The sequence below is a fragment of the Martes martes genome (assembly GCF_963455335.1).
Source record: "Martes martes genome assembly, chromosome: 2".
Lineage (NCBI taxonomy): Eukaryota > Metazoa > Chordata > Mammalia > Carnivora > Mustelidae > Martes > Martes martes.
In genome coordinates this window covers 139,406,127-139,433,874 of record NC_137889.1, presented here as the reverse complement: position 1 = coordinate 139,433,874, position 27,748 = coordinate 139,406,127, and the positions used below count along the sequence as shown (strand labels likewise).

The window sequence follows — 27,748 nt, the reverse complement described above, 5'->3', positions numbered from 1 at the left end:
AGAACACAAGAAGTTATGAGCCATAAAAGAAAAAGTTAACTGAACTTTACTAAACGTAAAACCTCTGGTGGTCAAGTAACAGGCAACCAAGTGCAAATACACGTTATCAGACAAAGGATCTGTGCCCCCAATATGGAATGCATTCCTACAAAGAAAAAAAAGGGTCATCCAATAAAGAATGGGCAGAAGACTTGAACAGATATGGGACTAACAGCCACTCACCACACCGGCAGGAGCTCAGCATCTGCAGCCATTAGGGAAACGCACATAAGCCCACAGGGATTACCCACCTGAGCCACTAACGGGAAGAATGACACCACCAAACACGGGCAAAGACGTGGACAAACCGGAATGCCCCCACACCGCCAACAGGCATGTACACCGTTACTGGCACTTTGGGAAAAGCCTTGGCAGTTGTGAAATTAAAGGTACAGCACTGGCATGACTCCTCCTACTTCCAGACATTGACTTAAGGGAAATGAATACAATGTCCACGAAGAACTGTTCCTGCCATAATCACGGCAGCTTCACTTATAGTAACTAGAAGCTGGACACAAACAATGTCCACCGAGAGAACGCGCAGCTTGTGGTGCGCATGGAGTGGACTACTGCTCAGTGATGGAGGCGGGCCACGGACACACGCAGCCACGCGGATGTACCTGAGGCATCTGCTGAACCAAGTCAGGCACAAAGGACCACATGTCCTGTGTTCTGATGTATCCGAGGGCAAGACTAACAGCAGCTGTGCTGATAAAGTCCCAGTGGTGACTGTGCAGCGGGGTGTGGCTGTCTGGGAAGACTCCTGGGCTTGCAGCTTATATCTGGTCCCTTTATCAAAACTCATCACACTGTTTATGGAGAACCCGTGTTCCAATGGGTACGACTGCTATGCTGGTTAAAACCCACCATGAGCGAAGAGCTGTCAGCCACTGGCATGTCCTGGATCTAAGACGCGCAGGGCTGAGGCTGGCAAGAATGCAGAGCAGGAGGGGGTGGGGGGGGTGGGGAATGGGCGGCTTTAAGTGCTCTGGCCAGCCGGCCGTCACTGTCACTGTCTATAGACCTCCACTCACAATGTGGGCGTCCAGCAAGTCACATGTGAGTGCGTTTTGTGGCAGCTTCATCTGCAAACAGCTCAAACTTCTCCAGTGTAGCTGGAGACCAATCACTGTGTTCCACTCACCCTGTGGCTGCCCCCCACTCTCCCGGCTGAGTAGCTCTCCCAATGTGTGTGGTCACCGGAATGGACCAGAAGGGACCCGGAGGGCAGGCGTGGGGTGTGTGGCTATATGCACATGCACACATACGGATGTCCTCACGGCTTTGGGAAGGAAATGGGGGGCAGCCCAGGTGATGGCCAGAGGGAGGCCAGGGGGCCAGGGCAGCAGGGCTGGAGGGCATGGTGGGAAGGAGCTGATGCCTCCCTGCATCCACCCTGTGCTCTGCGCGGGGGCTCAGCCACAGGTGCACCAGGTGCCCATGGGCAGCAGGAAGCCAACAGGTGCTGGCAAGTCGGGGAGACCCCACTCAGAGGGTCCAGCCACACTCGCTTCCCCCAAAGCAGAGCACAGCACCCTCCGGCAGCTGCAGCAGGACTCTGGGATGGGGCCCATGTGGGGACCCCAGCAGGCACCCTGTTGTGTGGCTGCAGACTGGGGGGGGGGCCTGGGGTGAGCAGACACAAGCAAGGGTGTCAAAACGCACAGCAGCTTCCACCTCACACAGACATAAGAAATAGAAAACCCTTTTATTAACAGGTTTTACATTTACAGTTTATTAGCTAATCAACATCGACATGCAAAAATAAGCGCTAAATACAACTCTCTACAGTGTGGTTTCGTGTAAACTACAATGGGTCGTTTGATTTGAAAAGTCATCAGTGGTTACTCAGACTGACTGCTAGTTTCTGTAACAACAGCATTAGATCTACAGTTACGGAGCCATCAGCAAGGCCTCTGCAGAACTCGGTCCAGTGGATTTCCACGTGAATACATTCTCAAGCAGGAAATAAGGCGGCACGAATGACGTGACATTGAACCTAGCACACCCTAAGACCGCCCCCACGGCAGCGCAGGTGCAGCCCCTTGGGCCCCCTCGCCGAGGATGGCCATGGGGGCAGGGCGGCGGGAGGGGCGGGGGCGGGGGAGAACCAACTCCTGTTTCCCAAGCGGCCGAAGGCGGTGGGTAGGTCTCTCTGAAAGGGGAGGGCATCAGGTGGCTCACGTGCACTCCGGAGTCCTACCAGCAGAAGGCTGTCCCCCAGCATGGATGTGCGGACCTGAATCCACCCTTCTAGGAGTGCCCAGCGTCGCTCACTGATCTTTGGTCGCAAGAAACAGAAACGCAGGCGGGCGGGGGCGCACAGGGCGCCCGGCCTACATGATGTACACCTTCTCGGCTTGGGAGAAGTGGAACACTTCTTTGGTCCTCGGACAAACGACTTTGTCATCTTGACGGATGGACAGCAGAGACTGAAACACAACGGGGGCAGGGGGCACATGAATGTGCGGACACATATGCCAAACCTCTCCGGGGCGCCTGCCCACCCGCCCACCGCTGCGGGAGGGCTCTGCTTCTCTCTGCACGCTGCCTCTGGGAGGCCTGCCTGTCTGCGAACCCTGATCCTGCAGCTTCATGACCACCAGTCTGGCTCTCCAGGGGCAGCGTGGGGCCAAGCCGCCTGCACGCGGGGACCCATACCCAGGGACCACACCCAGCGCAGACAGCAGGCACCTGGCGGAGACCATTAGGTCCACCAGATCCACCACCGCCCCCGCACGTCCCGCCCCGCTCCGCTGTCCCCGCACATTGTTGCCCCTCACGTTGTAGCCGTAGACATAGCCATTGGGCAGCATCATGGGCGGGTTGTTCTCGTTCATCACGTCACCGGAGATCTTGCAGACCAGGCGGGAGTTGGCGCAGTGGGCCATGGGCAGGGGCTGTGCCAGCTTGTTCAGGGAACGGCTGCACACGGGGCAGTCGGGGCTCTTGGAGCTGCCGTCCTCCTTGTAGCACTGTCTGCGCAATGGTTAAGGAAGGGTCGTGGGGTGGGGGGCACTGGGCGTGCTGAGGTCACCCCGGCTGCCAGGCAGGAATCAAGCCTGGAGCTCTCTTTCAAGACAGAGCAAACACTGTGTCCAGCAGGAAAATGGCCTAAGGCTGCACCAGCCCAGCCCAAGAACCCCACCGCCCCGCACCCCTATGCACCTGCCCCTTCTCATGCACCTGAGTCTGTGGCCAGTGCTCACAACACTCACTGTGGTCCCATCACACAGATGGCCATGAAAGCCAACAGCGCCGGGACCCAAGGGGCCCACATGCCACATTCAAGAGGGACACTTGGGCACTGGGGTCACAATCCCACCACTCTCTGGTGGCAGGGGAATGACCGCTGTGCCACACATGTTTCCAAACAAGACACTGGGCCAGGGATGGCCAGGGCTCAGACCGAGAGAAGCTCAAGGGGATTCTCAGGAATCACACGGGAGCCTTCAGAATGGCAGCCAGACCCAGCTGCCAGAAGGTACACCAACACCAGCCTTGCGGCCTGCGAGCAGCGCTGGGTGGTGTCTGGGAATGAGTGAACACGCAAGAGGCTGAGGACAGAGCTGCCCCACGACCACCACCCCTGACTGCCTGGGACCAAGCACCCACCACACAAGCCACAAGCAGAGGCCTCAAGTCGGGAGGGATGTGGCGCCTGCCTGCTCGCTGGAGGACAGAAGGCCCCAGATGTGGAGCCCAGGCTAAGAAGGGCCAAGCCCTCGGGTGCCCTCGCCCGCCAGAAGGATACGGTGTCTTTATGGCCGAGAGGCCGGCCTGCAGCGTGAGGGTGAACACGGAGTTGTTGCCCAGCTGGTGCAGCCGGTAGTTGTCATAGCGGAACTGCTGGATCAGCATGCGCCACCGGGCTGGGTCCAGCAGGTCCTGCAAGAGATGCGGCAGAGCCGAGCTGGGGATGGCACAGGGTCATCAACCCCGACAGCAAGTGACAAAGCCTTCCTGGCCCACCCCCATCAACCCGCACCCGCCAGCTTGGACTCCCAAGTCTGCATGGACACGGATGATAAAGGGGGGGCCTGTGGCCTCGTGGCAGGAAGGGGATGCAGTGGGCTGAAGGATAACATTGAGGTCTCAGGGGCAAAGTCTCACTCCAGAAAGAAACTTCCTGGGCCAGGAGCCACCCCCATGTCACGGCTGGAGAGTCATACAACAGAACAGGAAGCCTGGTTAATGTGTGTCCCCAGAGCTTCCCAGGTTCCGAGTCACCAAGAGCAGCAAGGGAGGGCATATGACAGCAAGACTGGAACCCTGCATGTCGTGCACAGAGGTCAGGCCCCATGATGAGGGAGGAGATGCGGGCACCCGTTCAGCAGGGGCAGACAGTACGCTCAACTCCAATGTTATAAAAACACGTCTTTAATGTCATTATTATTGAAGCAAAGTCCACAGTGGACCAAGCCCATAGTCCAGAGGCTCTGCAACCCCCACCCTGAGACCCTTGGCCTTGGGCCTCTGGTATGGCGACCTCTCCCTAACTAGAGCACATCACCCTGCTTCTCGTGGGACCCCCGAGACACACCTGTGACTGCCTGCCACAGGGGGCAAGGCCTCTGTGCCCTCAGCATGGCAGGCCGTGGCCCTGCCCCAGCACTGCCCTCGGGAGTCCCGTGCCCCCCCCCCGGCCAACCCCTCTGTGTGCACCCTGGTCTTCCTTGGGGATGCCGTCCGTGTCCAGTTTCAAGGCCGTGCATCGGTGGGCTGTGCCTGCCTGTCCCCCGCCAGCCTGGACTCCGCAGCGGCTGTGTGGCTTCTCTTCACGCTGCTTGGTGCCTCCCTGAGGGTCAGCCCTCCAGCCCGAAGGCGGGGATGGCACCTGCCTCATGCTCCCAGAGCGGACACCTCACCCTCCAGGGCAGGCCCTCTGGCCCTCTTTTTTCTCCCAAAGCGTCTCCAGAGCAGGGGAGAGAGACGGAAGAGACTGTAAGTTAAAGCTCAGTCTCATTCCTGCAAAGCCCGTGACCTGAGGCTTGATTACGGGACACTCCCAACACCACTGAGTCACGTGAGTCCAGTCGTGGGGGAGATGCTGCCACTGCCCTGCAGACGGCCGAGTACTCCAGCCACCGGGGGCTGTCTGCCCATGAAACTGCATGGGGCAGCCAGGGCCTTGGACAGAGCTCACCATCAGGGCTCAGGGAACAAGCCTGGTCCAGCCCACAGGGGCGGCAGTTTACTTCACTCCCCGGGAACAGGCTGGCAGCCGGGGGACAGCACGTGGCTGAGTGTTTGCTGAGGGTGTCAGCAGGTGGACCTCCAGGCCCACAGGGTGCTGAGGGAGGCGTATTCAGGAACTAGTTTCCTTCTAAGAACATATAGGAGGAAGAGCCACCCCCCAATCGGGCCAGTACCCTGATCTCAGGCTTTCCGACCCGAGACTCTGGGATTGTCACGGGGCCCAGACAGACGAAGACAGAAAACTGTGGGAGGAACCGAGCAACAAACACCTATACATGTGGGCACAGCTGGGAGAGCCCCAGTCTCCATGGGCAGCAACAGGGTCCCAAGCAGGCCCAGCACAGGTGGCAGAGAGCATGGTGGCATCCGGGGAAGGCAGTGCTTGTGCGCAAGGGACCTGGGAACGGGACGGCCATGCCTCCAAGCAAAGTGCCGGGGAGAGGGTGGGGTGGGCAGCAGGGGGTGCCTGGCTTCTCTGGAAACGTTTACAGTAAAACATGTGAACAGAAAACTGACACAGGGATGAACTGCTCATCTAAAGAAAGCAGGAGTTGATGATTTGGAAACTTCCATCCATGTTATAAGAAATGAGAAAGCTGCTCCAGAGAGAACACAAGGGCGTATCCAAGCAAGCCTAAGGACACCCATGGGGGTATGACCAAGGGCTGATGGCCAAGGGGCCCGCACAGGGAGGAGCCAGAAGGAAAGTGGGAAGGCTGTCCGAATTCCCAGGTTCTCCAGGTCACCACTGTGAGCAGTTCAGATGCAAACACGTAACATCTCTCAAGACAAGAGAAGGGCCCTAAAGGCAGATCAGAGATTACCAGGGCTGTCCTGAGGGTCCCAGATGGGCATCACCTGGTTTCAAGGGGCCAGACACACTGCCCTAGCAACGCTGAGCAAGCTGGCTAGTAATGCTATGTGACCACACCCGCCCAGACCCCACATGGACCTCCAAGGCCAAGGGGAGCAGCGGAGAGACAACGGAGGTGAGGCAGAACATGGGGCAAATGGGGAAGGCGACAGGTGAGGCACCCAGGCATGAAACATCTCCAGGCCAAGACCCCTCATGCGTGGTTCTGACCCAAGTCTCCCACTGGCAAGGCGGGAGCGAGATGGGGAAAGCCCGCATGGTGTGTGGTCCCACGCCCAGGCCCTCCCCAGCCCCAAGAGCCCACAGGTGTGGCTTACCTTGTAGGGCGAGATATGCGTGTCCGGGGGGAAGGCCAGCATGCCCATCACCTGGCGGACCTCATCCAGCTGGCTCCCTTCGGCCTGACTGAAGTGCTTCCTCGCATGTCTATGAAACATTCCAGATTTGTCTGAATTTGCCTTTCTATCTTTAAGAATCAGAGCTCCCCATCTGCCAGAGCCTCAGTACCAAGTAAGCCCCACCTCAAGTGACCTGGGCCAGGGTCTGCCACAGCGAGGTGAGGCGAGGGTCCCTCTCCTCAAGGGGACAGGGAGAGGGACAAGGCTTGAGGCCCCGAGCACAGAATCCCATTCAGAAAACACCCAGAGGCAGCGACCCAAGCCCTTCCAAGTGACCCTGGTGTACATGAACCCAAACCTCGACGACAAAGCCCTGGGAGGACCCAGAGGCAGTCCAGCTCTCGTAGTGCTTCAAAAACTCCCCTTCCAACTCTGAGAGCCCACCTGCCACCCCAAAGGAACAGCCCCTACCTGCCCCGGCTGCACAGATTGGGCTTGACCCAGGCCTCCCTGCACTGCCTACCTCTGGGGTAGCCCATGCTCCCATACCTGCAGACCAGCCTCCTGCCCAAAGGCTCCCTGTGCCCACCTGAGGGCCAGCACTATTCTGGGGCGGGTGGACACAGCCTCAGAACCAAGGGCCCTGAGCCCACATGCTAAGTCAGCCTCATGCTGCCTGGATTAGAACGGAGCCTGGGTGCCAGGCGTCAGCACCCTGCTGATCACAGGCAGGGCCCAGCCGGTCAGGGCAGACCTGACCCTCCACACTTCATTCTCCAGAGCCCAGGAGGCCCTCTCTACATACCTCACGGCGTCGAGTCTCTTATTCTGCCGGATGAGCTCAATGAACTCCTGAATCCTTAGGCTGAACTCCAGGCAACTCTGGGAGTAAAGACAAGACCAGGCTTGGGGAGGGTTGCCACGGAGCCACACTCACAGGCTGACCCTGCCAGACCTGCTGGACACTGCACACCCCGCCAAGCAAGCTCAGAGCCCCCAGGGAGGTGGGTCTGGTACCAAGACCGTAATTTCCGCCTGCTGTCAACGCTTTCCTGGCTCTGACAGCACGTGGGCCCAGCATTCCTGGCACAGTGGGAGCAGCACTGAATGCAGGGACCGCTGGCCCTGAGTGGTTACCCACTGGCCAGGCTTCGGGACAGCAGGACAGGCAGGCACAGGTGTAGGTGGGCTGCCAGGCTTTACCCCAAGTCCCTGTGAGGAGGCCGCAGACCCTCAGCAGTTCGGAGGGTGTGAGACAGGACTTCCCATGGGAAGCACGTGAGCCCTAGAACACAAGTTTCTACCCCCTTTCCAAGGACAAAGCAGCTGTCTGGATTTGGTCTCGAGGTGATAAAGTAAAAGCATGGGGACGTGCCCCCAGAACCCCGTGTGGCACTGTCTACCCCGACCTGCTCTGGGAGGAGGAGGCCAGTCCCGGCTCGAGGCTCTGATGCCTGGTGGGAGGAGAGGAGGAGAGACTGCGAGGTGGCGCCTCACAGAAAAGTGAGGGCAGAAGCAATGAGCACAGAGCCAGTGAGAGAAGCCCGGTCCCGGAGCAGGGACTCCGGGCTGAGGTGCGGACAATCCGCAGGGATGCCTGGGGGGAACCTTCCAGGCAGAGGAAGAGCCAGTCCAAAGGCCCTGGGGAGGGCAGGTGGGACCAGGAGGAGCGCAGGGCTGGTGGGGGCCGTCAGAGCAAAAGATGGAAGGCGTGGGGTTTCCAGAGGGCACGAGGTCTGGGACATCAGCTGCCAGAAGCAGCACTGCCATGCCCATCAGCCACGTGTCTGACAGGCATCTGTCCAAACACGGCACGTGTGGTTCTGAGGGGACGCTACCAGGGGGCACCACCAGCAGAAGCCCAAGGGCTAACTCTGCAATATCCCTCCAGTTGGCTGGGGACGGAGGAAGGCAGGAGAAATTAACTTTTATAACCTAAGACGAAAAACTGGATTATTTAACAAAGATGCTAATTTAAACTCAAATATCTTCAACGTGGTTTCAGGAAAACACTCAGTATTTCCAACCAGAAGCAAAATACATGGAATTAACAGAACAAGAGAAAAATCTCTGTGTTCTCCACTCATTTACCATTTTGCCTTCCACGGCACCTGGATCATGAGATGATATGGACGGTCTATGAGGCAAGTCCGTCAGTCAACCCCAAACGTCCAGTGCTTACACTCAAGTTTACCAATCATGTGGACTGCTCCCACACGAGCCTCCAAGTGTGCACTCTGGCATTCTGATGAAGCCTCTTAGCCAGGCCCCGGGGACGGAGCCCTCCAAGCCCCCATCCCAGTTCCACGGACACCAGGGTGGAGCACTGGCTGGTGTGACTTCCCTGGGGGCCCACCAGGCCGTCAGAGGCAAAGGTGCAGAGAGCCACCTACGTGGAGCCCAGTGCATCCACACCACAGGAGCTCGGGGCCTGAGTGTGTTCCCTGGCCCCCTCCTCTCCTGCCCTCTGCACCAAGGTGGCAGTCTGTCCTGACCCCCAACTGGATGGAGCCGATGCTGTGTGCTGGGTGGCAGCACAAACCAGTCCCAGCTATGAGCTCCCTTCTGAGGCCAGACTAGCAGAGCCCGAGGGGTGGAGACAGTGGGGAGGGGCCCTGCCTGCCTCCCTAGGGCACCCCACAGTCGCCACTGCTGTGCCCAGGGATGCCGGCAGCTCTACCGGCAGGAGGGGGCCACCAGGAGGGGGCCACCAGACAAGGTCATGGTCAACTCCCCACGACTGACATGTTTGAACATGTTCTACTAACATACAGCTCTTTTCTGGCAGGTCACCTTCCAAACAGTCCGCTAATGGACAAACACGTGTGTACTGAAACCCAGGTGCTCAGACTCAAATGTGAAATACCACAATTCCAGGTGATCACGCCAAGCACGGGGGGCTGAACAGGTCCTTCCCATGCGAGCCGGGAGGGCCTGGCACATGCACATTTGTGACTCCGTTGGCTTCCCAGACGCAGCGCCCGTGTTGTGGCTTCGGCTGTCCTTAGGCGTCTGAGGATGGGAGTCAACTCAACAGACAGGCGCCCACCACCTTAGAAGTATTTTCCAGCTATGTGAAACTTGTGTCTCAAAGTTCCTTTTCTTGCCTAGAGTCTCACGACTGATGTGAGGGATCCGTGGTCGTCGGGCATGGCCCCCCCTCCCCCATCTGTCCCCTCCCCGGCCTGCGTGTGCACTCACGCGTGTACACACACGTGCGCACATTGTCCGGGCCTACTCTGCTCAGCTGACACTGCATAAGAAGCCTGTTTTCAGGTCATTAGCTGGTCTTCCCGGAGCACTTGGAACGGCTGTTTACGCTCTCTGCAGTTAAATGTTCCGGTGACGGGAGTCTCCGGTGACGGGAGCCTGCCGTCGTGGATACGGCCGCCCGCCCTCCCCGCCGGGACCCGGCTATGCGGCGGTGCCCTCGCCAAGCAGCAGCGCGTTGACTGGACGTAGCAGGGCTTGCAGAAACCACCTGTCGGGATGGGGAGCTACGTGCCTTTGGACCTGGTTCCCACCGTGCGGCACAGCTTGGGGGCTGGAGCAGGAGAGCAGGGCAAGTGTTACATACCAATTCTGGCTTTCCTTTTATGGTTTCCATACCAAGATCCTCACTCTCTTTAGGGGGACCACTGGCCACTCTACTTTTCCGTCCCGTCTTCGCGTCGTGCTCGCTTTGGCGGCCCTGAGTGGCAGAGAGCGTCACCCTTGGCTGGTGACTATGTGCACATGACAAGCTCAACCGGGAAGAGGTTAAAGGCGCTCGGTTTAGAAAACAGAAAACAAACAGTTTTTCTAACGGAGGCAGGGGAAGGTTAATAGAAGTTAAACATTTCTGCAAGCTCCGGGGGCAACACCTGTCAGTAAGCATGTTTCGGGTCTCTAAGTTATGATTAAGGGTCCACTCTGGAAGCTGCTTGTGGGTCTCAAGAAAAGCTGTACCGGAGAGGAGCCCAGCCTGGAACGCTGCACCGCTGCAGGCGACCAGCCTTCTGGACCGGGCTTTCCTGCCTTGGTGACTAAGGGGTCAGGGGCGGGAAGGACCTGCAGCCGCTAACAAGCTGAGCACACGCAGGCAGGCGGCACCTTGCTCCTTCAGAACCCCATGCTCAGAACACTTGTCCAAACCATAATGCAGAACGGGGTGTACTTTTTAGGGATTTTACCTAAAACCCAAACATCACAACCAAAAAGTAACCCCAAAGCTACACCAAACCCCACAAACCACCCCCCCTCAAACCAGAAGCACAGAACTCTGAGTCAACAGGTGCAGGCGTGTGGGCAGCAGGCAGGTGTCTGCCCCGCCCTCAGGTGCCATGCCCCCAGCCCCACCCTGAGTGGTCCCTCCCCACAGCCGCACCCGGGCTCCTGCACACCTTCATCTTGCGCAGCCGGGATTTGTTGTCGTGACACCAGGCCAGACAGGTGGCCGTCTCCCGCCTCTCCAGGGACTCCTCCACTTCTTTGGCCGTCAGGAACATCTCGATGTTCACTAAGTCCTTAGGGGAAGGAAGCGGTCTGCGCTCAGAACACCGGATGTCAGGACCCCAGGCCAAGTCTGTGGATGCTCCCCCACCCCCCAGCACACCCCACCCAGCCAGCTCCTAAGCTCCCACCCTGTGCCCGAGCACAGCCCACCAGCCAGCTCAGCCAGCTTCTCCAGCTTCCCTGGGCCAAGATGAGGGGCAGGCCCACAGTTTAGAGGCCTGCAAAGCATTTGGATACAGTCTCCCAAACCAAAGGCCCAATCCACAACCTCGCCCCCAACCCTAGCAGCGGCTTGACCCTGTTACACACCTTCACAATCAGACCTGGGAACCCTGGGAACCCATACCCTCATTTTGTTTTGTTTTGTTTTTTCCCTCTGAATATGTATTTGAGATTCTGAGAAGGAGCAGTGAGGGCCAAGGGCCGGTGGGTGGCGTCAGGGCTGTGTCTGCCAGTCTGTTTGCTCTTCTCCCACGCCTGTGGAGCCACATCTACTGAGCTCTGGAGGATCCAAGGTGGGCCAGGGACCCAGTGTCATGACACCCACATGGGGCCCAGGACCTGACAGTCCCCACCAAGTGGCTGGAGCGCAGCCAGCAACAAGGGCTCCTGGCCACGGAGGCAGGAAGGGATCATAGATGCCTGCACACCACCAAAGAGGGGGAAGCCACTGGAAGAAAACTGATTTCAGAGAGTAAATATCTCTCCCATCTCGAACGACTAGAGCCAACACTGTCACCACATGTCAGCTTCTTGGTGAACAGAGAGGGAATATCCAACACAAACAAATCCCTTGAATTCTCTGGCCAGGGTCCTGCGGCCAGGAGGCGAGTGTGGGGCGGCTGGTGGGCTCCCACGACCCTCGCGGCCTCAGGTGGAGCCACTCAGGCCGGCAAAGTACAGCACAAGGCAGCCTTCTTGCCACGCTATCTCCAGCTTGGGTCCTCCTCAGTCCAGCCAAGTCAAGAGCCTACCACAGAACCTGCATGTCTAAGGAGATGGGTTGTGTCCTGCTCCTCGCAGGCACAGTGTGTGGAGAAGCGCCGCTGTCCTTCTGGTGAGTGCAGCAAAAGACAGGAGGTTTCAAATAAAAGCACCACGGCAAAAACCAGCAATGGGTCTAGTCACGAGATCAGGATGCCATGGCTAATAATGCCATTGTTAAAACCACAGTCATTGGAGTGCCATTACATGCGACCATGGGCCAGCACAGGCACTGCCCGGGCATCTCGCTGGGGACAAGCCATAGCCGGTCCAGGGCAGAAGAGCCCCTGACCTGAAGGGCAAGCAGTGTGCTGCCGTCAGGGTCGGCACCCTGCAGATGACCCAGGGGCTCGCCAGCTCGGTACAGCAGCCCAGCAGTGGGCAGTCTGGGCCAGGTCGCCCCAGTCTTCCAGAACCAACAGATGGATCCCGAACCTCACTCGGCCTCAGGCCCCACACCCTGACTGCAGGCCTGTCAAGGCAGCAAGGTCAGATAGGGGCAGGACCAGAGAGACACTGCTCTGCCCCTCATATGTGGGTGGGAGCCCTGCTTCCTTGGCCCCCAACCCCAACCCTCCTGACATGAGCTCTGACAGTAAGTGCTGAGCACCGCAGCCTCACATTGTCTCAGAGCTCGGCTGTTCTCATGAACCACTGCTTTGGCCACCTCTCTGGCACTTTCTTCTCTTTTCTAGAACCTCCCTGCAGGGAAACACTGGGCCTCCTACATGAGGGTCATCTTTCCTATTTCCCATCTCTGGATTTCAGTTTTCCTATAAATTCTGAGAGGTGGCCTCTCCTGCCCCCACCTCAGGGTCCACCTGTGTCTTTGGTCCACACGGCCTCAGGGTTTGGGTCTTTGCCATCTTTCTCTTCTGCCGATGGCTGTCTTGGATGTCCATGGACCCTGGGGTGTGGGAGCCACACCAGAGGTGTTAAACCAGATGACTGGAGGTGGGCTGGAAATCATGCCAGACAACCAGGGTCGCCCCATATGAGGTGCCAGCATTGATTTCAAATGCAGACAGACACACCAGGACACCAGTGGGATAGGACTCTCCTCTAAGACCATGGCTCTGCGTGGGACACACAGGCCCCTATCTGGGCTGACCTGATGAGCTCTCCCTCCATGGTGTTTTTTGACAAACAGAAGTTTTAAATGTGAATGAACCCTAGTACATCAACCTCTTGGCTGGTGACAGCACCCCATCTCATCAGGAGACCTCCCCCTACCCCAAGGGCCTGAGCTTGCTTCTGGAAGCAACCTTAATTCTACCTATAGCTGCGGAGCTGGGCATTCCACATGTAAATCTCAAAGGGACCCTTTAGCAGATGTCCAAGGTCATACCACTGCCATCACCGTGACTCACAGAGGAACCAGAGTGAGCCTATTAGAGCAATGCTTCCAACTCAACACCCCCACCCCACACCCATCTCAGTTGAGGGGAAGCCCCACTCTACGAGTTCTACACGTGCTCAGACCCCGCATACCCCAGTACCGGGTGGCTCCCAGGCCTGTCCCGGGACCCTCCCCTCATCTCTGCAAGCTGACCCCAACCAGCCTTCTGAAAATCACCAGCCATCCTGCCTCTTCGCCCTATGCACCCCTGTAAACAATCCTGTTGGACCACCTGCCTCTCTCCCCTTCAAAGCCCATGTTCCTGAGGCTAGGAGCACCTGGCCATGCTCTGCCCACAGGGGCAGGGAGAGGAGCGCGGGCTATCTGCGAGCACCCATGTGACCATGCAGAGGCACCGGCTGTGCCAGACAAACACAAGGACCACAGAGCCCATCCATCAGGTATACAATGGCCGTGCTGGGCAGGGAAGGAAGAGGGTAGGAGGAGCAGGGCCAAGGGACCACTGGGTGCAGAGTGGAGATCGGTGGGCCAGGGAGATGAACATGGCCCGACGACAGAAGGGCAGCACACAGGCTCGACAACAGACAGAGGTGCACAGGAGTCTGAGAAGTGCTGGCACGGGGTGAGGGCACTGGACACCTCTGCCACTGCTGAGCAGCTTTCCTCCCGAAGCTCCACAGAGCCTGGCCTGCGTGGGCACTGAGGGCCAGAGCATCGCCTGTCTCTATGCCTGAACTGCGGGAACTGCTGCAGACAGGCGGGTGGGACACCGCGAACAGTCCCAAAGGATGGGTACAGAGTGGGGATGACCCCCTGCCGCAGGCTGCTGCCAGAACGTGCAGCACACTGGCCCTGGTGCCCGGACTGGGAAGGCGGGGGCCTGCGTGTGCCCACCTCAATGCCACTCTGGCGTGCCAGCTTCACGGCGGTGTTGTAGTAGCCGCAGCGCAGCAAGTGCTCCACCATCATGCGGTCCATGCGCTTCCTCTTCCACATGCTGGCGGCCGCCGGCTGGTCGCTGCTGTGCTCCTTGAGGTGCTCGATCCGCCGCTTGCACAGCTTGGCGCTCTCGTCCTCCGCCTGGATAGACTCCACTGCCTGTGACGTGGGCACAGGCACTTCAGCACAGGGACCTTGCCGCCACGTGGCGGGAGACATCAGAGGGGGCTGGAGGGGGGTGTCCTTGGGGCTGGGGGACAGAAGTAGCAAAAGGGAGGGCCCTCCTGCCCCCCCGTCACCACCCAGAGGCAAGTCAACACCTGCCCCTCGGAGCCGCACCTTCTCTCTGGGGATGTCCCTTCTCGCCCTCTGTGGTCTGGGGCTGAGCTGCCACCAAAGCCTGACTGCACATTTGTTGCCGCTTCCTGGCTAACTCAGCCATCTGTTACCATTTTGAGGCTTTCTATCTTTGCTAATACTTTCTCCCTCAACGTCAAGTCTGTTGAAAATGAACACAGCTCCGCGGACACGTTCCATGTCAGCTCTGGCTGGGATGGCAGCTGACCGCCAAGTAGGTGACACATGGTCAGGGCCACCAAGGAGCCAGACACGCAAATGCATCCAGGGCTCCGATCAGCCTGCGTTTCCCTCAAGCGCTCGCCATGCTCTCCAGCTGCCCCCTGCTGCCAGGATACTTGCTGCTCCTTTGGAAGTGGTTTTCTTCCCACAGCTGCTTTTAAGATTTTTCTCTCTTTTCAGTTTCATGATGTGAAATCCTAGGTTTATTTTTTTTTTTATCCATTTAGGACTCTGAACTGGTAACTTCCATCAATTCTGAGAATCTTGGCTACTCTTCCTGTGCCCTCTCTTGACTTTGGTCAAACATGGTCTCCAATCTAGTCTCTGTGGCTTCCCACCCTCTTACACAGCTCTGTGTTTTTGGTTCTGTGTGCTGCTAGAATTTCTCGGTAATTTCCTCACACCTACCTTCCAGCTCACAAATCCTCTCTTTAGCTTTGTCTGATTGTTAAATGTTAAAAAGTGTGTTATAAGCAAACACTTTTCATTTCAGTTATACTCAGTTATACTGAGTTTTTCATTTCAGTTATACTTTTAATTTACGTTTTATTTGGTTTAAACTCTCAAGTATGCTTTATGCTTTACATCCCCTTACAAATATTCTCAGCTGTTTAATCTTTGGATATAGTCAAGTTTGGTCCCTGATAATCTCTATGTCTGAAATCTGAGTGAAGTCTCCTGTTCCTGCCACACCTCAACAAACCTCAACCACAGCCTCCCATGCACCTCGTGGTCCTCTGTGACCCCTAACGCTCTGGCGGACGGTGTCTGGCCCCCGGGAAATGCATTTAGTGTGCCTGGCGCCTGGAGGCTCCATCAGCTGGGACCACTTACCCCAGGCTGAAGAGGAGGGTCCTGGCTCCCCTGGTGTTCTGAAACAGGCTGTGATGCTCTGCCACAGGAGGCCACCGTTGGGGCACCCCTACCTGACATACATGGCGACCAGGTCGCACCACCAGCCCTGACCTCCCCCCACCCCCAAGCTGGACCCAGGCACTGGCCAGCAAGGCAGCCTTGGGTCCTGCCCTTCTCTCCTCTTGGCTCCTGCCCTCCAATTCTGGTGCTCAACTTTCTGTCCCATGAGCCCTTTGACATGTTCAGTAGGATGTTATAAAGCATCTTGCTGTGTTCTCTGGGTGGTTCCCCGGGCACAGTAGTGTACCCTACTTCCCTCTCCCAGAAATGAGAAACCCTACATGAAGCTTTGAAGGGAAAGCCTAAAAATAATAAATCATCTGCCTCCCGTCTGTGCTTGAGACACTCCAGAGCCAGGAAAACCCAGCGACACAGGAACAGGAGCACAGGACCGGAAGTTGGCCGCCAGCCCCGCAGAGGGTGCAGAGCACATAGAGCATGGAGGGGCTCGCCTCTCCCATACTCTGGCCGTGAGAGCCCACCTCCCCAAGGCACGGCTGTCTGGTCTCTGCTGCATCCTGGCTCCCGCAGAAGACAGCCCTTTTGGGGACAGCCTGGGTCCATCAGAATGCTGGGCCGTGGGACCCACACTATAGCCCACATGTAGGCAGGCGGGCAGGACGGTCCAGAAGCCGCACCAACCTTCCTCTTGAGGACACTGAGCTTCTCCACCACACCATCCAGAAGGCTGACCACAGAGTCCACGGCGGGGCAGCTGCTCAAAGTCTTCTCCAGCTCGGCCACCACCATGGTGACGTGGCTCGTTTCTCGATCTATGTTTTTCTGAGCAGCCCGAAAGCGTTTATTTAGTGTTTCGTAGGGCACCTGGGGAAGAACAGTAATTGGTGTGTGAGCACCAGCAGTCCTACACGTGCGACGCCCAGACCCCCTTTCACAGCGTTTTGGCAGGCACACGTCCTAGGCTCCTCGCACTTTACAGACACATCTACTCTAACCCTGACCGAGGCCCACAAAAGGCCTGTGTGAACGGAGGCTCATTTGTGTTCCTGGATGAGGACACTGATGAGAGGATGCATAACCCCCCAAAATCCACAGAGGCAGCTCCTTTCTTTCCAGAACACTGTTAAGGGCACACCGACAAAATAATCCCAAAGTTCATCCAGGATGCCAAACAGTTGAAGGAGACGACCACCACAAGACCCATCAGATGGAAAACCTGCAGCGGCCTGTGATGGGGCCAGTGGGTGCCGCGGACTCGGGATACCGGGAAGGCCACGCGGGACGGGGTGGAAGCGCAGACGGTTGGGGTGTCAGCATGTCGCCACAGGTATGCATCTAAGTCATCTTAGTCAGACCACATTTATTCAGCCCCCAGGGACAAAACCACCTCTCCCTATAGAACAGCCAACAAAAGACCCAGGAAGGATGGCGTGTCACTGAGAGACAGTGGCTGCCAACACTGCTCCCGGCCCTTCTCCGGGCTCCAGGTCCAGTACTTCCCACTCGCGTCAAATGCAGCTCATGCGGCGTGGACCCCCTGGCAGCCAGCAGTTCACCACAGAAGTCTGCGCTGCTGCTCCGCCAGGTGCCAGGCACCATGCATGGCAGGGAGGAGCCTGGGATTCCCAGGAGCAGGGACACCTAGTGGACCTAGACACCAACCAGGGGCCCCAGCAGCAGGACCTCCTGGCCAGGGGTCCAGTACTGCCCTTGCCCCAGCTGCCACCCCCCCAAGCTGCCCTGTAGACACGGTGGCAGTGGGTAAACATTCCTGTCCACTACACCTTGGGTCTTCCCGGCTCAAGAGGCAAAATGCTGTTAGACAAACCACCTCCACCAGTTGGGGAGGGCTCATCCCCAGCAGCCGGGTCTAGCAGGCTTTCCTGCAACTGCGCCATGGTCTCGCACAAGCAAGACAGGAGAGTCTCTAGACAAAGTAAAAGGACCATCCCTAACATGGAGTGGCGCAGAGCGCCCGCAACACCCATGCACCGTCATCTGCACTGAGGTCCCCGCCCTAACCAGGCCTGTCCCGGCTTCAGTCCCTGAAGAGCCTTCCACTGTGGCGCGTGGACAAGGGTGAAGCCACGAGAAGGTGCCAGGCGCAGACATGGGTCCCATCCTCCACATCCAAAGGAAAGGGCTCCCTGCCTTGAGCCTCAGTTTTGGCAAACGTCTCTCCTAATAACACAGCACAGCACGGAGACCCAGGTGCGTGCATTGTGCTTGACGCCCCTCGCCAAGAGCAGAGCAGCTCTCGGCAGAGGCCCTGAGGCCGGCCGACTGTGGGATGCTGATGCACGCTTCCTCCCTTTCAGAATCTTGGACTGTTCTCAGAGCCCCACCCACCCCAGGGCCTGCAAACCGTCTGTGTCAGATGGTTTGTGTGTTTCCAATATGTTGTGTGTGTTTCCAATATGACCAGGCTGATATTTCCATAAAACACAATCAAGAGAATTACTGAAAAGTGAACTGAAACAAATCCCGTGATGCCCGATAACAAAAGCTTCAAAGTTTTATTTTAAATTCAGATGTTAAAACTACATTTCAATAAATACAAACAAAACAACCACAACACAGGAAAAGAGAAAAAGCCATACACCTGCACACACTGTCAGCCCAAGCACAAGCCAGGGGACAGGAACATCTCCAGCTCCAGGCAAATGAAAAGTCATGGGAGCAGCCAGTGAGCACCGTCACACCTACTGGACACTGCCGTGCCCCTAAGATCCAGCAGGTCTCCCTGTGGTCAACGTACCCAAGCTCAGGGGACACCGGCACGGGACTTCCAGGAGTCTCAGGTCCTGCCTTCTGCTCACGACACCTGGCATGATGCTCATCCCTCAGAGCCAAGGGGAGGAAAAGGAGACTCTGAAGCAGGCGCTACAGGCCTGGATCTCCATTTTTAACTTTTACCCAAAAAGAAGCAGGTAACACTCTAACACTCATCTTCAGTCCATCATCGATACCCAGGCCCAACTTATAAGGTTACAGTCAACATTAATTCCTCTATCTTTTGATAAAAGAAACTAAGTCAGGACTTCGTACACTTCTGGGGGGCTGTGAGCCCCGCTATGCTCTCCCACCATGTGGCCTGCATCTTTCCTGGGCCTGAGTCAGCCCCTCAGGCTCCACTCCTGAGTCTGACCTCCAAATGGCCTGGACAGGAGCTTTCCGGGGCCACTCCTCCCACCCAAGGACCCCTGAGCTGTCCCTGGTGCTCCCGCCCCACACCTGGTCACAAGCACCACAGGGCTGAGCTCTCAGGACCTCACCTTCTGCTGCCCACACCCTGACGTGTCCTGTGCCCCCCACCGGTCTGGCCCATAGCAACATCCCTCATTCCCCCACCAGGAGCTCTCAGAATTTACGTCCCAGGAGCACTGAGCAGTCTCCCGTGCCAGCTTCTGTCCCGAGGACACCAGGCAGCTGGCCCTGGAAAGCCGCTCAGCGTTCTGCCCACAGGGCATCCAGCCTGGGGTCCTGGCCTCCCCTGCCTTTCCCCAACTGTCCCCTGCTGCTCAGTCACCAACAGCTCCTTCATAGCCTCCTTCAAGAAGGGCTTTGGCCAAATGAAGGAATGGAATTTCTGAAATGCCGAAGATACTAAAAGCAGCCAAACTATCATTCCAAAAGGGCAAGATTAAGATACTTCTAGACATGCGGCCCTGCCAAGGTTAGCGCCCACATCCCTTTTCTGGGAGGAAAATTACTCAGAGAGCCCTCAGTGAGACAAACAACAAAATCAATGAGAGGAAACAAGATACAGCAAAAAGCAGTGAGGCAAGAAACCAGTAAATAACAGAGTCGAACAAGAAGGAAAGAAACCAATCCACAGCCTAAGGAACGTGGATAAGGTGACTCTAAGTCCAAGAGATTTTGAAAAAATTCCAAAGTAAGAGGCAAATGTGAAATGTAGTCTTAAATGCACAGGCAACAAAACCAAAAGCAGACAAATGGGATTAGCCAAGCTTAAAACTCGTGCTAAGCAAAGGAAGCGATCTACATTGAGACCGTAACCCCAGAAGAGGAGGGCACCCAGGCAGAATGCGAGGCTGACAAGGGTCTGGTACCTGGGGCAGGTGGACAGCTCCAGCTCCAGAGCAAAGGCGCGAACCCCCAGCCCCAGGCAGGCAGGGAAGCTGAGCGGACAGCTCTCTGGAGGAGCCGCGCAGTGGCCAAGCCACACAGGATAGGCTGCTGAGCGTCACCAGGGATCAGGGAAATGCGGGTCAGAACCACGGGTGACCCCACGTCACAGCCCGCAGGACGGGTGCTCTCGGAGGAGCAGACACCGACAAGCCGTGGCGAGGATGTGGACCGACGGGAGCCCCATGCACTGTGGGCTGCGGCCGCTGTGGAAAACAGTGTGGAGGATCCAGGATGAGCTCACAGCCCAGCATTCCACGCCTGGGCATGTTCCCTGGGGAACAGAGAGCAGGGTCTCCATGAGATGCCGGCACCTCCATGATCATGGCAGCGTTTGGCCCTGCAGCTGAGATAGGGAGGCACCCAAGTGTCCGTGGGCGGATGGACAAATGGATGGATGGACTACCAAAATGTGGTGTATACACCCAATGGAATATGTTTCAGCCTCAGAAAGGAAACCCTCCCACATGCCATACCACGGAGGAGCTGCAGGACATCACACCAAGTGAAATGGCCAGTCACCAACACCGAAGGGGGTAGGGTTCTTCTCCCAGGAGACACTGAGAGTAGCCAAATGATCAGAAACAGAACAAAGGAGGGCAGCTGCGGGAGACTGGGGAAAAGGGGAGGGATTTAGTGGTGCAACAGACAGATGTGTCCCCATCCCCATAATGCACCCACATACCCCCAATGTGGACATGGAGCTTCGGGAGGGGACTGGGTTACAAGGTGCGGCCCTCATGACTGGGATCAGCATCCTTCTGAAAGGACTGCCCACTGTCTTCACCACATGTGACACAGGAGAAGGCAGCCGTCAGCAACATGGACCACCCTGGCACTCTCATCTTGGACTTCCAGTCTCCAGGACCTGGGAGAAGAACTTTCTGTACTTTACAAGCACCCAGCCAACCACATTTTGAACTGATCAAGACAAACAGGTACACAGTTTCAGTTGTGCAAGCTAAAAAGCTCAAGAGACCTTACATATATATGGCTAATACTGCTGCACACTTAAAAATGGAGATGACTAGGGGCGCCTGGGTGGCTCAGTGGGTTAAAGCCTCTGCCTTCGGCTCAGGTCATGATCCCAGGGTCCTGGGATCGAGCCCCATATCGGGCTCTCTGCTCAGCAGGGATCCTGCTTCCTCCTCTCTCTCTCTGCCTGTCTCTCTGCCTACTTGTAATCTGTCCATCAAATAAATAAATAAAATCTTTAAAAAAAATGATTAGTTCATGCTATGCTTTACCACGATAAAAAATATTCCTATGGTGCTGATAACACACAGCAATGGTATCTGATTTCCACAGCTCCCATGAAGTGACAGTGAACACACCAGGATTGGAGGAGGGCGGAGAAGCATACAAAAATGCTGACAGGCCATCATTATTTTACCAATTTTAATTAAGATATAACTCAGATACCATAAAGCTCACACTCAGAGTGTACAATTTCACAGTTTTTAATATAATCACAAGGTTGCACAACTATCACCATAGAATACCTCTAGAACATTTCCTCAACCCAAAGAGAAATCCCATCGCCATGGAGGTCCTTCCCACAGGCAGACAACCAGCCACGAACAACCTGTCTGGGTCTGCCCATTGCAGACACTTCACACACATGGACTCAGATAGCCTACGGCCTTTGGGCTGGCTTCAGCGTAATGTTTTCACAGTTCAGCCATGATGTAACGTGTATTTCATGCCTTTTTACTGCTGAAGAATGGCATTCCGTCACACAAACATACCACATTTGTTTATGCATTCATATGTTGATGGACATTTTGACTGCTTCCAAATTTTGGGCTATTATGAATAATAAGGCTACAGAGACTCCTGCACCGTTTTCATGTGGACACCTTTCGCTTCTTTGGGGGCTCTACTGAGGAATGGAATGGCAGGCCACTCTATGTCGAGCTTTTTCGAGAAACACCAGACTGCTCTGCATAGTGTCTTTGCCATTTTACATGCCCTGCACTGCAGGACAGCTCTGCTTCCTCCATACCCTCACCCAACACCTGCTACCAGCCATCTTTCTGATTCATCATTCTAGGGGGCAGAAAGTGGTATCTCATTGTGGTTTTCAATCTGAATCTCATAAATGAGTAATATTGTTGAGAATCTTCTCAATGCTTGCTTATCAGCCATTTGTATATCTTCTCTGGAAAAGTCTATTCAAATCATTTGCTCATTTTAAAATTGAAAATTTTATTTAAAATTTAAAATTTAAAATTTTATTTTATTTTATTTTAAATTTAAAATTTAAAATCATTTTAAAATTGGGTTGTCTTTCCATTATTGAACCTTAGGAACTGTTTTCCCGTAGATTCTGGATACTACTAGATTCCTACCAGGTGTGACATGCAAACATTTCGCTCCATTCTGTCGTTTGAAGCACAGGCTTTTTACTTTTGAAGTCCAACCTATAACTTTGTTTAGGTTTCCTGTGCTTTAGGTGTGATATCTAAGAATCTTAGCTCTTACATTTAACTCTTTGATCTACTCTGACTTAATGCTTGCATACGGTGTGAGCGAAGATCTCAACTTCTTTCTTTTCCATGTGGATATCCAGTTGTCTCGGAACCATTTGCTGAAAAAGCCTCTCCCTTCCCTATTAACTGTCCTGGCACCCTTACTGAGAGTTACTATGTATAGGCTTATATCTGGACTCTAAGTTCTAGCTCACTGATCTATCTTTAGCCTTTTTTTAAAAATATTTTATTTATTTATTTATTTGACAGACAATATCACAAGTAGGCAGAGAGGCAGGCAGAGAGAGAGAGGGAAGCAGGATCCCTGCTGAGCAAAGAGCCCGATGTGGGGCTCGATCCCAGGACCCTGGGATCATGACCTGAGCTGAAGACAGAGGCTTTAACCCACTGAGCCACCCAGGCGCCCCTTGTTGAGTGTTTTTATCATGAAAAAGTGCTGGATTCTGTCAAGTGCTTTTTTTTCTCTGTCTATGAAGATGATCATGTGGGGTTTGTCCTTTATACTGTTGTGGTGTATGTTACACTGCTTTTTCCACCTTGAACCAACCTTGCATTCCTGGGGTTTATCCCATTTACTCATGGTACATAATTCTTTTCCTATGTTGTCAGACACAATTTGCTAGTGTCACCGATATTCACTCTTGGGGACTACTGGTCTATAGTCTTCTTGGATATCTGTGTCTGGTTTTGGTATCAGGGTAATACTGACCACAGAGTAAGCTGGGAAATGTTCCTTTCTCTTCTATTTTTGGGAAGAGTTTGTTAAGAATCTTTAATTTTTTTTTGTTAATTCTTCTTTAAACATTTACCAGAATACACTAGTGAAGCCACTTGATCCTGGGCTTTTCTTAATGGAAAGTTTTCTTTTCTTTTTTTAAATCTCTTTACATGTTATAGGCCTATTCAACCATTGTCTTTTAATCCACAAAACAGCAATTTTACATGGTTCAATCCAACATATTTTCCCTTTGTGTTCCTTGTCTAACAGTCAAGGAGGAAAAGAGGTCTTGGATCTTTCTCATCAATGTGACTCAGCTCTTTATGGGTCACATTTGGTGGATTTTTAAAATCGTTATTTGTTTTAAATTCTGGTTATATTTTATCTGAGTATACCAGAGATTTAAATTTGTATTAATTAAATCCACTTAATTTTTCCTTGGTAATTTGTTGCAATGTAGGTTTTAAGATCTCAGGATTTCTGTTTAGTTAGCTGATGTTAAATTATATTTCCTTCAGTACATTTTTCCCCTTCAGTGACTCACAAAAAGTAATCCTTCCTGTTTTCATAATTGAAACAGAATCTGGCAAACACCATAAGATTTCTATGAAACATCTGTACTTTCACCAGCTCTATAGCAATCCTCCTACACTGTGTCATTTGCTTTAGTATGTGTTTCTTCAAACCTTCTCCAATGTTTGCTGTGGGTTTTCTGACAGTATTTGCAGACAAAGAAATGCATTTTAGTTTGTCATCATAATGTTTTCAGCCATTTTTACCAGTACAGGAAGGATTTCCCCAATGTCATGGGACTTTTTATCTTTCACAATGAAGAAACCTCAGAAGAGGTTTCTATTTCTCACAAAGCTAAGGACATCTTCTAAAGTGTAAGACTGAAGGGGTGTCTGGGTGGTTCAGTTGGTTAAGTGTCTGCCTTTGGCTCAGGTCAGGATCTCAGGGTCCTGGGGTCGAGCCCCACATCAGGCTCCCTGCTCCGTGGGAAGCCTGCTTCTCCCTCTGCCTATGCCTCTGTTTGTGTTCCCTCTCTTGCTATGTCTGTCACATAAATAAGATCTTTACCAAAAAATAAAGTGTTAGATTGAGCGCTGAGCGGCAGCAGACATCTACATCCTGAAGAGTCCGCCTCGTGTTCGGATGTGTCGCATGGGACAGTTTCCCAAATCACAAAGGCTTCCTCCTTCCCGGAGCTTATCTCCCAAGCACAGCACACACCCCAAGGGAGGCTCATGCAGTTTCAAATGGCTTCTTAAAACAGTGACATTTCTGGTCAGCTTCAGGGGGCGAGGAGACAGCCCATTCACAGCACAGGGCAGCAGACAGAGCTCACCGCGGGAATAGCGCCAGCAGTAACTCCATGCCCTCCTCCCTCAGCGCAGGACGGTCTGCCGGGTACCTGCAGACATCTGTCCGTGCCACTGGTCCATCTTAGAAAGGGAGGTCTGAGCAAAGCAACAGCCAGCACGCACACACTGCAGCGTCCCACAGGCGGTGGACCCCCATGTTGGGGGAGCACCACGGCCGTGCCTCCCCATGGTCAAGTGCTGTCCACCCCTCGGGATGGGCTCACTGGCCAAACATGACACAGCAACCACAGATGGGCACCAGGGTCAACCTGTGTACATAACACCAGCAGAGCAGGCTTCCTCACTGCTGAGCAGCGAGTGACGGGAAGTGGCGGCTGTCGGCAAGGGGGACGCCGGCCACTGGCCTTGGCACGGCCCCGCCCTTCCCTGTGTTTCCCTGATTACACATAAGTCCAGGCTCCAGCACAAGCAAGTCAGATGGCATCTTCAGCCATCAGTACGTTCAGACACAACACTCCCTGCTGGTGCTGGTCCTCCTCTAGGCCTTTCCTGAGACTCCCTGTGTGTCTCCCGCAGCGCCCATCATGCTAGCTGCTAAAGCTTCCCTTGGTATTTTCTGTTGCTGTTAGGTTATTGTGAACGGGTATTTTCCCATGAGGTGCTTTAACTGGTTGTTGCTGACCCAGAAAAGTGACTGATTTTTGTATATTTTTTATGTGCCCAGTTATTGTGTTGAACTTTCTCATTAAGTCTAGTAATTTTCCAATTTGTTTGTGTTCTCTAGATACACAGACATATATTATGTCTCATCCATTTGAAGTTACACTTACTTGTTTCAACTTTTACTTCTTTGGACAAAATTGCCAAAGTAATATTTAACTAACAGTTCATTCGTTAACTGAAGAAATATTTCTTCTCTGCCCTCCACAAAGCCTACAATCTCAGGGGTTAGAACCAAAGAAGCAAAATGCAGTATGACAGTAACAGCTAAGGAGAAAGAGAGAGAAGGGAGACGGTAGGGCTCCCGGTTGAAACAGTGACCTCACTGAGGTTACAGCGGAGCCAAGATCCAAGAAGGCAACGGAATAAGAGGAACACCTGAAGGAAGAGAATTCCAGGAGAAGGAAACATGTGCAAAGGCTCTGAGCTCCCCCACCCCCACTGCCAGCACCACGGCAGCAGGAAGAAGGAAGGTAAGACACAGTCCAACTCTGAACACATGCTGGAGCTAGAGCGGAAAGACACACGGATGTAAGCTGTGAGGACAGACGGCTCAAGGCTCTAACCTGGTGGGGAAGGAAGAAAGATGGGGAGGAGGTCTGGGGAGGAGGCATGTAAAGTAGGGAGTTCAGACCTCCATGTGCCGAGCGACCTTGCAGAGATTCCAGCGAGACTACTGGATCCTGGGCCTGGGGACTGGGGAGCTAACCATCTGGGAGTCACCAGTACGCACAGAGAGTCCTCAGACTCATGAGACCACACAAGATCACCAACACGGCATGCAGTCACACTGGGGGAGGGCAGCTGTGAGCCGGTGACAAACCCGGGAGCCAAACAGGGCCCTGTTGCAAGGAGGAGGGGCTGTCAGTGGGTGCTCACTGCCAGACACTATGAGGATCACTGAGGGCCTGGCCAGAGCCCGGGAGTGAGGAAGCAGAACGCAGCCTCTTGCCCTGAGGAGCGTGGGTTGTAATGAGGGCTCTGACAGAAAAGCAAGCAGAGGGACTGGGGGCAGTTCTGTCGGACTTTGACTAAAGCTGTAAAGAGCATATAGTAGAGGAAGGAACCGAGCACAGCAGGGGCCACAAACCCCAGCTGCACTCAGGGCCAGGGCAGCAATAAGCCCCCCACCAGGCTGTCCTAAGGTCCCCCCAAAGCTGGGTAGGGCCAGCCATAAGCTCTGGCCTCTGAGCAGAAGCAAAATGCTGAATGGCATTTCCAGGAGGCCCCCGGGAAGGAGCAGGCACCTTCCCCCTTCCCCTCCCTCCTGCCTGCCGCCTGCAAGCAGACTGGAGCCCTGCAGCCCGTGGAGACCAAGGGGATCACAGATCACAGAAAGATCGTGGGAAACACAGGCCTCAGGAACACCCCAGGGCCTTTGAACAAACCCTGCACAAGGTGCAGGAGGATAGTCTTCACATAAGATGGGCTGGCTGGGTGCCAAGAAGCACGAGTTCTGGGGCAGGGAGCCCCACTCAGTTGCGTGAGGGGGCCTGGCAGATGGCCCACCATCCAGGAGGGAGTTCAGGGTCAGGCCTGCCTGGAGGCAGGACTTGAGACCTCTCCAGGGCTGCTTGCTGCCACGGAGACTCAAGGACCCCAGGCTGGAGGTAACCTGAAGGCAGAAGACTAGCCAGGAGAAGCAAGAGAATGGCAGCAGGGGGGCCAAGTAAAGGAGGCAACTGCCCGGCAACTGGCCACTTAGCAGCGTCAAATGGACTGTGACCCTGACAAACACATTTTCAAGGAATGTCAGGGGCCAGACTTCTAACCTGAACCAGGGAGACACACGGGATGGGGCAGGAATAGGAGGCAGTGGCTGGAGGAGGACCTGGGGCCATCAGAGCCAGGGGCTGATGGAACCCATTGAAAAGGGGAAACTGAGTCGGGAGGGAAGAGATACACGTGCTGGAGCCGCAGGCAAGAAGGGGCGGGCTCCAGGCACAGCTGACCACTTCAGGGGAAGCCCCCCACAAGGGAGGGCAGACCCAAGGAAGGCGGCAGCGGTCACAAGTGGAAAGTGGGTGAGGAGGCCAGGCTGGGGCCACGTGGGCTAGGAGCAGCAGGAAGCAGGGCTGTGCAGTGTGCAGTACTCGTGTTCATAGATGGGGGGGGGGGATGATCAGTGAGGCCATTAGCACAGCTGGGGGGTTTTCTCCATCAGCCACATTCAGCTCAATAGCTGGGTTGTTAAACTAATAATACCTCTTTTCTATCACTTAGTTGTTACTGAAACAGTGAATAAATTTTTTTTCAGAAAGCTTTCAAACAAACAGCCCCCAGGGATACAGATTCTAAAACAACGTACACCTAGAAAGACCAGAGGCGCACTGAGCTCTGCCGTTGTCTTGGTCTGCACCAAGCAGGGCACACGCCGCACACAGTGGCTGGCCTCCTCCCAGCTTGCCCCTCCCGCCCCTGCACTTGCAGTCCGTGGCCAGGCCCAGGCCCTCAGGGCCCCACTGTCAAGACCTGTGTGTGGCTCCCAGAACACCTGAGCCCTACGGCTCTGACAGGTCTGTGTGCCAGTGGTGCTAGGGTCAGCCAAGACCTCGACACAGCCCCAAAGCTGTGCCCCAAAGCGCAAGTGCCCTGGCTGCCCACTGAAGACCATCCCCCCCGCCCCCCTCAGGGCCCCCAGCCCCCGCTGCCCCACACAGGC

At 55.0% G+C, this 27,748-nt stretch overlaps 1 protein-coding gene across 3 annotated transcripts in view; it reads right to left on the bottom strand.

Annotated features, from left to right (window-relative positions):
* Positions 1-1,729: 1,729 nt before the first annotated feature.
* The window catches only part of MAEA (macrophage erythroblast attacher, E3 ubiquitin ligase), a 30,879-nt gene continuing 4,860 nt past the window's right edge, over positions 1,730-27,748 (bottom strand). Inside the window, exons 2-10 of one of the 3 annotated variants that reach the window (XR_013966384.1) lie at positions 16,364-16,546; positions 14,183-14,386; positions 10,833-10,955; positions 10,028-10,141; positions 7,256-7,332; positions 6,430-6,538; positions 3,794-3,927; positions 2,823-3,014; positions 1,730-2,471 (exon numbers count right to left, since the gene is read on the bottom strand). Coding sequence is in view for 2 of the 3 variants with exons in the window: in XM_080796113.1 (XP_080652239.1) it covers positions 2,376-2,471; positions 2,823-3,018; positions 3,794-3,927; positions 6,430-6,538; positions 7,256-7,332; positions 10,028-10,141; positions 10,833-10,955; positions 14,183-14,386; positions 16,364-16,546 (1,236 nt within the window). In the remaining variant the exon portion in view is untranslated. Of the gene's footprint in view, positions 2,472-2,822; positions 3,019-3,793; positions 3,928-6,429; positions 6,539-7,255; positions 7,333-10,027; positions 10,142-10,832; positions 10,956-14,182; positions 14,387-16,363; positions 16,547-27,748 lie in introns of all 3 variants that reach the window. The other 2 variants (XM_080796113.1, XM_080796114.1) reach the window with 2 other exon arrangements.